The sequence below is a fragment of the Pollachius pollachius genome, assembly GCF_949987615.1.
Source record: "Pollachius pollachius genome assembly, chromosome: 8".
Classification (NCBI taxonomy): Eukaryota; Metazoa; Chordata; class Actinopteri; order Gadiformes; family Gadidae; genus Pollachius; species Pollachius pollachius.
Window position 1 is genome coordinate 24,629,421 of NC_136941.1, and position 12,609 is coordinate 24,642,029.

Here is a 12,609-nt window from a genome sequence, read left to right on the forward strand (position 1 = left end):
CAAAGTGCGTTACATCAGCAAAGATACAGAAAACAAAGGAAAACACAGAATAAAAGAATCCATTAAAGAAAGAAGTACAAACAAACTTATCGCACATGAGACACAAAGTAAGCATAACAAAGTAAGCATTCAGCCGCCGGGCAATCCTATAACAGTTGGTTTTTGACCCGTTTCATATAGCAATCAGCAGACGGTTGATCTGATGGTAGGGGGACATTGTTCCAGATGTTTAAAAACACAAATAAAATAAATAATATGTACAGAGGGTCTATGCAGTGGTGGTAGAAGTAACAGGACCGCCCCCAGCCCCATCTCTGAGGCGTCTGTTTGGAGAACAGAGCCGTTGAAAATCTGCACTGGAAACAAACAGAGGGGGGGCATTTCTGGTCATAGCAAACCGAACCCCGGAAAGATTTTAAATGTTTCTTTGCAGTAGGACAAGGGCCAGGCGGTGATATGTTCCACCTTGCTCTGATGTGGCTTGACATTCCCTCTCCCGATGACGTATCCCAGATATTCGGTGTCTTCAACCCCCAACTTGCATTTTTATTTGGATTGGCTTTCAATCCTTCTCTGCGTAGGGCCCCGCTGACAGCCTCTTACCGCTCCAGATGGGAGGTCCAGTCTATGGATGACGATGACATCCAGCTAGGCTCCAGCGTGCTCTTGTTGGGGTCGCAGGAATACGTCCATCATCTGCTGGGCTGTAGGGGGCGCTTCATGTACTCCAAAGGGCAGGACTAAGTGGTGGTATAGTCCATCTGAGGTTGAAAACGCTGTCTTCTCCTTGGCCTGTTTCGTAAAGGGGAACATTCCAATAACTTCAGGTCAGGACATACGGGCTGATAAATTGTGCTGTTCCTAGTCGCTTAGTTCATCAACAAGGGGCATGGGGTTTGCGTCCTGAAGTTACAAAACCTTAGGGTACCATCAGGTTTTGGGACGATGACAATGTGGCTGGACCAAGCCTTGAGATTCCCCCATCGATCCGAGTTCCAGTATCATCCTCACCTCCTCCCTGATTGAGCTGCCACGAAACCCAGGGATTAGGTATGGCCGAAGGCGGACTAACGGTGTGGCCCCCCTGTTCAGAAGTTCTTTGAGGTCCTGCCTCTGGTTTAGTGAAAGCCGGTGACCAATTGAGACTTCAGTGATCTGAGGAGTTATGTTAACGGACTGGCAATTGGGGATGCACAGGTTCTAGGCATTTCTTAAAAATGTTTATGCGGTATATTTTCTGAAACTTAAATAAAAAAACAGAGGTGCCAAGGAATTCGCTGACCTGGGCACCTCTTTTATATAACTGTGCCTCCTGCGCTTTCTACTAATGGTGCCAAAAGATGGGCCAGACCGTAGCCATTTGGGTCTGCATCTGTTCCACATGCTCAATGACTGACCTGTGGGGTGGTGCTGTTCCCAGGCCTCTCTCCCTATGTCGAGCATCCCTCTAGGTCTCCGACCACAGAACAGCTGGAAGGGGGAGAATCCTGTCATAGGGAAGAGGCTGATCGAAGTTCTTCTCGTCAACATCAATTTTCCTTCTCAACATCTGGCCGGCGAGTCCCTTTTACTAGGCCCCCGACGGGGCCTCAAATCAACCTGTTTGGCCCTTGGGTCTTACCAGGTTTGCTGGTACGCAACGTCTCCACAACGTCACCTGGTGGTTCTCCAAAAGCTCCACCAGCACATCTAAACTATTTGGGCTGGTCTAGGCAGCATACTATTAAGCATCCGGAGACTATACCCTTATGCAATGGTGCATCAGTACTCATCAATGGGGGGGGGACCGTTCCCAACTCTGGGTCAGGCGTGCAAGGTTGACCATCTTGGCCCGGGGAGGCTGAGTGGGGTGGTACCTCCTATGAGTGGACGGTATGTCCATAGTGGGCGAGGATGGTCGCTTTGAGGGTAGCATAATTAGCAGCGTCCGGAGCCGTCGGATCTCGACAAACCCTCTGGGACTCCCCACTCAGAGGGGGTAGCTGCAGGCCGCTTCTCCCGGGAGGCTGTTCTCTCTACGGGTTTCGAAAGGCCTCTACGTCATCTTCAGTAGAAAGTTGAGTCAGTCCTGAACTGAGGGGGGCTCCTGCGGGCCTCTCGCCAGCTGGCCAGGGGGTGCGGTTCTCTGGCACCACTCCCTGAGGACGGCCTGGAGATCAGCTTGGCTCTGGAGCAGGGTAGTCAAAGCATCCTCCATTGTAGAGGGGCTACAACAGGCCTGTGCTAACTTGTTTCCACTCGAAAGTCCACACAAGTCAAAATGTATGCATTCCCCACCATAAATGGCCCTTTGATTGAATCGAGGCCTACTTGGTTTTGAAACAGACCACAAGAGCCAGGGTGTGACTTCAAAAGTAACAGTGGTTTTGTAGAAAATGGTGAGGGCAAGGAGAGTGAAAATCCAACATAAGTCTTTCCGGACCACGGTCCTGGAAGAGAGTCCGGCACAGTCCTTCCTTGAGGGGAGAGGTTTGGCATTCCTTTGTAGCTGGCAAACTTGCAATGGGAAACACCTGCCAATCATGCAGTCCGTGGGCTTGATAATCTTTATAGCCAATAACTTCTCCTAAAAAAGTCTGATCCCCTTCCCCCTTGTGGAGGGTCTTCAGCATCAAGGCCCTCCACAGAATAAAGTCTGATCCCCTTTCCCCTTGTGTAGGGTCTTCAGCATCAAGGCCCTCCACAGTATGTCTGTGTTGAGGTCTCTCAGACAAGGGACTTCAGAGTGTAAGGCAAAATACTGATTACGGATATACTCCTGCAGATCGAGTCTTCAGAATTCAAAAGGATAACAAACTATACCATGAATGCAATACAATGAATCCATCATGTACTCATAGAGCAGTGAGGATGAGGCGCCATGAGGCTGTGAGCCTGGGTGTAGGGTATCACTAACTCAACCTATCGCAACTCATCCTAGTGTTAAAAAAGTGTGTTTTCATAGTCCTCAATTGATCCCCAAGCAACAGGAATAACTAAGCAGGTTTATGAAACCTCAAGGGACTGATAAAGTTACTTTATTTGTCTTTTGAAGTAAGATGTAAGACACACACACACACACACACACACACACACACACACTTTTGTTTTGGAAGCAAAAAGTAGTTTTGTCCACTCCCACCTTGTGTGTACTTCTTACCTTTCAAACTGGGCCCGAATGCTCCCCCATTACACACATCCTCTCACATCCATGCACATGCGTTAACATGTCATGGAAAATCCACTGAGCCCAAAGGATTTGTTGCTTCCAACGCTGCCCACCTACTCAATTGACGCTCGCCCATTAGTGCTCTCCTCCCTGTTCACCCAGCCTCCAGTCTCAACCTGTGCTGAGAGGTTTGGACTAGCTTTGTTAATGGCCAATCTGTGTGGGTGCCTGTTTGCCTAGGACATGTTTCTGGTTGGGTGGACACAAAATTAGGTTTGATCACTAGTGTTGGAACACAGCCATTGTTGGAGATGGGGAGTTTCATGTTTTAATTAAAAGCCAAAAGAATAACCAGCCAGTAGGCTAGGATATAACAGAGATGTCTTCGTCGTGGTGTCTTGTTGAAACAATCTGTCTGTAGGTCCTCTAATGACGGATGAAGCCGAATGAGTTTGCAGTTTATCGATTGGATCAAACTGATGTCATGTGATCTAACTCATCACCTGACAGTAATATAAGCCAATCAGTGAAAACAGCTATCACAGCCTGTGTTTGCTGAGGTTTTTCAAATACGTTTTTAATTGAATTTACGTTACATTTAGGTCATTTAGCAGACGCTTTCATCCAACGCGACCTACAACCATTCATTCACATATTCACACACCGACGGCGACAGCCAGCTGGTCAGGAGCAGTCAGGGGGAGGCGTCTCGCTCAGGGGAACCTCGACACTCAGCTGGGAGGAGCCGGGGATCGAGCTGGCAAACTGGTTACCAGTCACCCTGAGCTACTGGCGCCCAATATCTTTCACACAGTGCCATGTGTCTTTAACATTGCATGAGACATCACCCTAGAGGGTTTAACTCTCTGCTCCCAATGTCCCTATGTCCCCAGCTGCTGGAATATGTTGGCAAGGGGAAGAGTATCATGGACGTGGGCCTGGCCCAGGCCCGGCTGCCCCTCACCACACACTGCCACTACTTTGAGGTGGAGATCGTGGACGCCGGGGAGAAATGCTACATCGCCTTGGGCCTGGCGAGGAGGGTAAGCTTTCTAGGAACTGCATGCAGGGAGTTTGATGTCAAGGCACTTCGAGCTACGACAACAACAAAAGTCTTGCCAAGCCTTTTTCTATTATTGGCACAAAGCTATGGTTATATTCAAGACTCATGGTTCCTATTTTGCACACAGTGAGTTTGCTTTGAAATTAAAAACTAAACTCGTAGGAGCCAACGCGTGAATAGTCCTAAAAGCTGCAGAGTCGTTAGCCATTGTCCTTTCTTAAGGGCGTGCCTCCCTGAGATGAGGGAAAAATCAATTAGAAAAATATTAGCACATCTAATTTGAGCCACGGTCTCTTTTCCAAAGAATGCACATGTGGCATTGACAAACTTAACGGGGATCGATGCACATGTTATGCAGCCAGACTGACTGCTGACAAGGATGGAGAAGGTCCAGGCCATTTCTATGAAGCATGTGTTTGGAGACGGGCGAAGGCTCTCTCTAGTGCGCCCAGTGAGAGCAGGGCTCTTCTCCAGGGCTAGTTTGTGAGGACATTCCGGAGTCACGTTTATGGAGAAACGCCTGGTGATAGATGGCTTCTTTCACAAGGTCTGTTTACTGTTTTCACCATTTTATATTTTGTACGCCCTGCAAGTATAGCCTTGAAACGGTTATGAATGTGAAATATAAGCCACTGCCAAGACCTGTGGAAAGCAGCCAGAAATGTCTCCCAGGGTCAAAACTTAACCGCTTTATTAATAATAAAACAAGATTAAAGATTCAACTTTGCCCATTCCTGAATTGTGCAGCAAGCAGTTGTATGTCCATCTTGAATACATTGCTCTGTATCACGTATGAAATCTGCCCATGCTAAGATGCTAGGGTAGCCCTGCCAATATGCAGGAGACAGTAGGGTCACGTCTAGTCTATAACTTTTTCCTGAATATAAAGATCTCTGGTATTGGGCTCTTCAATACACTAATCGATCGATCAATATTTTCTAACTTAAATGACGAATCGCATACAGAAAAAACACTGATGGAATGTATGCATTCAGCTCAATTCAACCCTGCCAAAACTTAAATTTCACCTGGGCTGAAAACTCCCGAAGGCCTAATTCCTGCCTCACACACACATTAATTTCAAATCGTTCCGTTGGGAACTTGGTACTCATTGTACGAGTTCCAGTGATAGACAACATACCAGTATGAGACAATGAACAATTGCATGTTGAAAGCAGGGGGACGAGACCTAGTCTGATCTGTGGTGGTCCACTCAAGTGGTTCGAACTTGTACTCTGATAGAGGTGGGGACCAAAGTTGGTACGGCACGCTTGGTCGTGCATGGGTGTGATCTTCGTCCTGAGGGGTGGGGGCCATGATGGTGCAGAACGTGCTGTGTCTGATGTCGTGTCTGATCTTTAAGGGCATTTAGCAGACGCTTTTAGAAAGCGCCTTACAGTGGTTCATACACACACCGACGGCGGGGTCAACCAGGAGGAGCTGGGGATCAATCTAGCAACCTTCCGGTTTCAAAGCCACCCGCTCCACCTCCTGACCTAAGCCGACCCGTCTTTAGCGGGTGTCTGCTGTGAAGGTGGTTGAGGGTCCGGGGTCCAGCGCCACCGTCGGCTGCTCATGGCAGAGTGGTCTTGTTGAGGGGATTGAGGTGGATGTTGAAATTTTGAGAAGATAGAAAAACCAATAGTTTCACTATTGGTTTTCAAGGTGAGTGAGTGGCTCCCAGCTATTGATATGCCCCCACCTTCTGCATGTTCCTGCCATTGATTTCCACTGGTGGGATCGTGGGCGGTTCACAACAGAAGGAGTCAGTGGAGACGGTTGTGTTGAAGACGAGGGGACCATTGTCTCTAAGCACCGGCTACCTTCAACTGAGGACTTAAGGGACCCAGAGATCAGCTGTGGGCTAGTGTCCATTGGAGAAGTTTTCTCCCCCTCAGGTGAGGCTGTTAGAAGGCGCTGTAAGAGCCATTTTTCCTGTTTTCCGTTTATGTTGTAATGTGTTGACCACTGAGTGTTTCTGCCTTATTGCGGGCACAGGTATAAAGGGTACGTCATTTGGGTTACCTCTGTTGTTTGACCCCGGAAGGGCGTACGTTTTTTGACCGCCAGTAGTACCATATTTACAGTTGTTATTTCACTGAGGATCTATCTGAATGTATTCACATGCAATTGGTGTCATGGTGAGGAAATAAACGTGTTGCAAACCGGAGCCGATCGCACGGATCATTCATTGCTTCACGCAGCTGCATAGAACAAACACTGGGGAACGTCAACACAGCGCGTCAACCAGGTCACCCAGGAGTCAGACCACGCGGAGCATACACCTTGGATGTGGCTCCTGTAGGCGCTTAAACCCCATCTTCACATTGGCCTTTCTCCAGGTGGTTGTTTACACCATGCAGCAGTAACAGGACCTCATCACCCTCTCTGCTTTTTGTACTGCAGTTCCCCTGAGTGATGTTGTTGTTTGCCCACCAACAGAACAGCCTTTCATAGCTCTTCATCGCCACCGGCGTTAGGTCATTCCCAAAGGTGGGCTGGTTCTCCGGGCGGATGATAGAGGATGCTCCTTATTGCTGGGATGGAATTCTCTAGCGGCCGTCTATGAAACAGCTCACAGAGGAGGTTAAAAGTAGATACACTTGATGAAAATGGCATGCTTATACGAGGGAAGACCAAATATTAGGACTAATGAACTGTTCATCCACAGGCGTTGTGTTTTGTGTTCGCTTTGCGTACCATTAATATGAGCCTGTTAACTCCTCATATGTCCGGCCAACTGATCAGTGACGAGCTTGGGACTGAAACAAACCCTCAAAAGTCTTATCATTTAGGACCCTTACCAGGACTGTTCCCAGCCATCCCACAGGCTTTTCAAAAGAAAAAAAAGAATTCTAGTCCATCTAATTTCTGAATAAAACGCTGAATAATCGGCCGCATTTACATGGCTGTTATTTTCATTGGTTTTATATCCACTTGCAAACTCTTGCCACCTTGCTGCAGGCAAAATTGCCCTTTAACTTGAGCCTAGTTTTCCTTTTAAGACGTCAAACTTTTAAATTTACACACACACACACACACGTTTTCCAGACGCATACACACAAACACACACCGCACTTTGCACTCTGCATTCTCTATATTTGCATACAACACCCCACTTCACGACGCAGACTGCGTTCGAAAAGTTAGAAGGACAGACGGCGAGGAAGACTCTTAATGGTGATAACTCGTGTCCCGTTTCCGCCTCTTCAGCCAGAACTTTCCTCCGCCTCACGCTGCATCTGGGATTCATTATAAAGACATTAAGTCAAAGGCCATCAGAGGTGACGAAGCAGCAGATTGAAGGCCTTTTTTAACGACTGTTTACTCTATAGCAGGAGCAGTTCTTTGGGTGTTCAAGCCCCTTCTCCTAGTGCCCGGCCCCAGAGAGCCAAACACAAACCCATTCGCTCTCCACTCCCCTCCTAGTCATTGCAGTCTGCCTCGGGCGCTTTGTCTCTGATTCTTGGTTTCTGGCTAAAGTCTCAAGCTCCATATGCTCTCCACTTCACCACAAGAGCACATGTACCATGCTATGACAAGTCCAGACCCTACTGCTCTCTTCATTTCCCTCTGTCTCCTTCTGCTCATGTTCTCCCTTGTCTCTCTTCCATCTGGCTCCCTTTCTGTCTCCCTCCCATCTCTTTTTTTCTCTGGGAGCCTCCACCGAGGTGTTTGTGTTGTATCAGATCAGTCCAACACCTTGAACACTCACTGCTTTTCATGTGAGGGTTAACTCTCGTATTGATTCACTATGTTGGCCGATGCAGGGTGTTGGTTTGGGCCTTGTGAGGCATTTGATGCCAAGACTGGTATATTTAGAATTGGAATTTGACGAGAACCGATAAAGATAATTGTAATGTATTGGTCAAATAAATGTTTCAATGCTTATTTAACAATTGGCTATGGTGAGGGGACTGAAACAGAGTTGGAGATCTGGATACTAGAGCATATATATAATGCATGTGTTCAAGCATGAAAGGATGGACTATGGTCCCATCGTTTTCTCTGCAAGGTTGTGGGGATGTCGTGTGAGTAATAAAAGATTTGTTATACCCTGCTGCAATTCCTGAGCCTTTTGTGACCCCCACCACCCCCACCCACACCCAATTTCCTCCTCAGATAAACATCTAGACGTATGCACAGCATGCATGTGCTTGGTATCCTGGCTGAGGTGCATCCGGTACAAACAGTGGTTGCTAGGGTGTGAGACGCGGGGAGTGGTGAGTGGCGGTGACTGGAGCCGGGCAGGCGGGGCCCTGTGGCGGGGCACAGGGTTAACCTGGTCACCTCAAAGCGCAGAGCAACAGGAGCGCTGGTGGGGGTGGGGTTGGGTCTCACAGCGCGTTGGTAACCAGAGCTTTGCACGGGTTCCTTCTGTGTGCTGCTCCTCACGTAGCCGATATCTTCTTAAGAGACGCACGGGTGCAGACCCACGTTTCATTCCAGCTCCACTTACGGGGTATGGCCTGGCGGTTTCCTCTGCCGTGGTTTGCCGTGGGACAGGAATCCTGGGAAAAGCAGTCACTCGTCCACTTCCTTCCATGAGGAAAGATTCAACAACTTGTGACTGTTCGTTACTGCTCAGGTCTATTTGTTTAAAGAACAAAAGGACCATGTCTTTGCCAAGTCCCCTGATCTGGCAGCTTGTCAACAAAGAAACATGAATGCACATCAGACCAGCCAGCAATGAAGAGGTGATTCAGAATCAGTGCTAGTTTTATTACATATTTTTGTACACAAGAGTACAATTCTTAGGCTTCATTACTCAACAGCCACATAGCAGCAACAATACAAGATAAAGTAAATACAAATATGTTAAAATAAGTAGCAGCATAGATCGAAATAATAAATAATAATATAAAGTAAGTAATAATTAAAGTAAAAAACAAAAACAGAAGTAGTGTAAGCGTAGTGTTAAGTGTGTTCCAGTGGTAGTGGTACCAGCCACGGTTCATTTAAGTAAACTGTATTCTGTACTCTAGCATACTCTAGTATACACTCTAGGGTTAAAGTTGATTCAGCATCGTTTTTACAGCCAAGGTTCCCTGACCATTTTGGTCTCTCAACTGCAGGAAGGACAAAAGTAAAGCAAATCCATGCAATTGTGATCTTTTGACCCGAGTATGCTTTGGTATGTGGTCACCTTTTTAAACACGCATACCACCACACTAACAGTCACACTAGATGTGTTCCCGTCACATTCAGGGTGTCTTAATCTTCCGCCCCCATAGATCAAATCTCTGTTGGAAGCTAGCGATCTTCAACCTGATGACAAGGGGTTAGACAAACAAACCAACCCCATACACGCCCACACAAACATGATCAAACTTTCATTTAACACACACACACACACACACACACACACACACACACACACACACACACACACACACACACACACACACACACACACACACACACATATATACACACACACACATATACACATATATACACACACACACATATATACACACACACAGCAACAGACCTGAGGTAATCCACGGTTGGAGTGTTATTTTTAGATGCCGGGTGTATTGCCAGAGATAGATGGCTGTGATAGGTGAGGGGTATCTGTTTCCACGGGAATCTCTGCTCCGCCCGCACTATTCTCCTCCCGCTACCTCACCACTTGTTTACTCTGCCCTAGTTTGGAAAGGCAGGCTAATGAAATCAAGCAGCTTCTTGTCCTCATTCCAGCCAGTGTGTTGGTGTGTTCACACTTGTGTTGTGTCAAGCAGTAGCAGTTTCAAGTGTAACTTTTGTATTGCGCATCAGCTGTTGAACAACCTAGCGGCTTCTGGGATTCTTCTATGCAGGGTTATAGCTGCTGTTTTTATTGTGCTGATTAATGCAGAGGATGGACATGAATGTACGTACAGAGTTCTAAAAAAAACAGTATTAACCAGTACCATCCGTCTTATCGCATCAACAAGTCTGCGGTCTACATGCTCTCAAAAGTCATTTTAAAATGAAGTTAATATTGTTTGGTTAAAGCATGCACCCCCAAGTCACTGATCATCCTGATCAATCATTCCATCATATCGCCCCCATCCTCAGTGATATGCACAGATGTCTGTGGTCTCTAGATCTGAACCTGTCAGATTGAGGAACCATCCGAGTCTTTGACCAGTGGCCACATTCCTCGCTGTGTCCTTGTTCCTCCTCCTGTCTTCTTCTGATGATTCTTCCTGTCTTCTTCTGGTGGTTCCTCCTCCTGTCTTCTTCTGGTGGTTTCTCCTGTCTTCTTCTGGTGTTCCTCCTCCTGTCTTCTTCTGGTGGTTCCTCCTCCAGTCTTGTTCTGGTGGTTCCTCCTCCTGTCTTCTTCTGGTGGTTCCTCCTGTCTCCTTCTGGTGGTTCCTCTGCCTCCTTCTGGTGGTTCCTCCTCCTGTCTTCTTCTGGTGGTTCCTCCTCCTGTCTTCTTCTGGTGGTTCCTCCTCCTGTCATCTTCTTGTGGTTCCTCCTCCTGTCTTCTTCTGGTGGTTCCTCCTCTGTCTTCGTGTGTGTGTGTGTGTGTGTGTGTGTGTGTGTGTGTGTGTGTGTGTGTGTGTGTGTGTCTTCTGCACCTGCAGTTTGAATCAAGACACACGTTTCCCTTCTCAGACACTAACTGGGACACTGTTGGGTCATTCACTGGTAGAAGTTCCAGGGTTTTACCATCCCGCCATTAGAATAAAGTGTTTTCAAATATTTTTGAATGAACTTGTTCACATGAGGGAACGGTACCCATCCTATATTATTTTGAAAGAAAATAATGAATACCAATGTACTAAGATGGACGTACTCATGTTAGAGATGTCATGGCAAACACACAGTAATACAAACAGTGATGACATACGTAAGACAAACACCCCCCCCCCCATATACAGCTGCTCATGTCCCATCTCCTCCTGATTCCCCTTGTTCTCTTTAATAGAGGCGCAGCCAGATCAATATGGTATTGGTATTGCAACCTAGTCCCCCTCCGATCTTACCCAAAGGATGAACTTCTGTTGCAATGGCGAGAAAGAAAATCCTCATGACCACAGCGACACTAAACGAGATGGAGTGAGGCATGGAGTTAGGAGATGGAGGGAGGCATGTGGTTAGGAGATGGAGGGAGGCATGTGGTTAGGAGATGGAGGGAGGCATGGGGTTAGGAGATGGAGTGAGGCATGGGGTTAGGAGATGGAGGGAGGCATGGGGTTAGGAGATGGAGGGAGGCACGGGCTTAGGAGATGGAGGGAGGCACTGGGTTAGGAGATGGAGGGAGGCAAGATTTATTTATTTAACTGTACAAAACCACTGTATGAGTTGCTGGCACCAGCATTCTGCATACAATCACCTTATTATCAAAATAGATTAATACAATTAGCTGAAATAACATCTGCAACAACTTAAAACTATTTCCAAGTTCAGTTTATTAACTCAATTTGTAACATTTGTCAAGCCAAGTCTGTGTGAAACTCAAAACAGAGAAACAAAAGTGAATGATTCACCAGGGTTTTCATTTAATTCAAAATATTTTCAAACGGTAAACATTGGTCACTTGTCAGCTTCATCAGCTTATTCCCTTTCAAAAATACACATATATATGTTCATCTTTCAAGCATGAATAAAGACAAGTCCCTCTGTCATGACTTTGTAAGATCAAAATTCTGGTAAAACCTCTGATCCTTGGTATTATGTTTATTTAAAATTCAAATAAAATAGAATAAGTAACTTAAAAAACCAAAGAAAAGACAGTAAGTCCCCCCTGCGCCCCACCATTTGAGAAGCACTGGGTTAGGAGATGGATTCAGGCACTAAGGGCCTTACTTACCTCAAAGTGAATAACCTGAGTGAACCTTGCTGACGTCATGATGTGCGCAGCCTGAACAGGAACCATTTGCTTGTTCCCGCAGGACTACCCCAAGAACAGGCATCCAGGCTGGAGTCGGGGTTCCGTGGCCTACCATGCAGGTGAGACCTTCATACCTATCCCCCCTCTCACTCTCATGGTATTAGTAGGGTTTGTACCCTAGTAGTACCCTGACCCATTCCGATGAATCCTCCGTCTCCTGCGACCTCATAGGCTGACCAGGCGGTCCTGAGTGGAGTCCCGAGCCATAGGGTAGGGACTGCTGTAGTCCACCCTAAAGCCTGAGGCTCCAGGGGGGGGAACCCTTCTGTAGTCCACCCTAAAGCCTGAGGCTCCAGGGGGGGGAACCCTTCTGTAGTCCACCCTAAAGCCTGAGGCTCCGGGGGGGAACCCTGCTGTAGCCCTAAAGCCTGAGGCTCCGGGGGGGGGAACCCTGCTGTAGCCCTAAAGCCTGAGGCTCCAGGGTGGGCTCCTGCATAGGACAGGTCGAGGAAGAAGCCTCACTTGTCTTCCTCTTTGTGTTTGAATCCAAAAGTGTTTCCTCATATTCACATC

At 47.3% G+C, this 12,609-nt stretch overlaps 1 protein-coding gene across 3 annotated transcripts in view; it reads left to right on the forward strand.

The window, feature by feature from the left end:
- LOC307079312 (SPRY domain-containing protein 3-like) overlaps positions 1-12,609 on the forward strand; it is a 46,266-nt gene that overhangs the window by 17,734 nt on the left and 15,923 nt on the right. For 2 of the 3 annotated variants that reach the window (XM_079741565.1, XM_079741566.1), the window contains exons 7-8: positions 4,042-4,191; positions 12,098-12,155. In XM_079741565.1, the coding sequence (XP_079597691.1) occupies positions 4,042-4,191; positions 12,098-12,155 (208 nt within the window). The remainder of the gene's footprint in view (positions 1-4,041; positions 4,192-12,097; positions 12,156-12,609) is intronic. The other variant, XM_079741567.1, reaches the window with a different exon arrangement.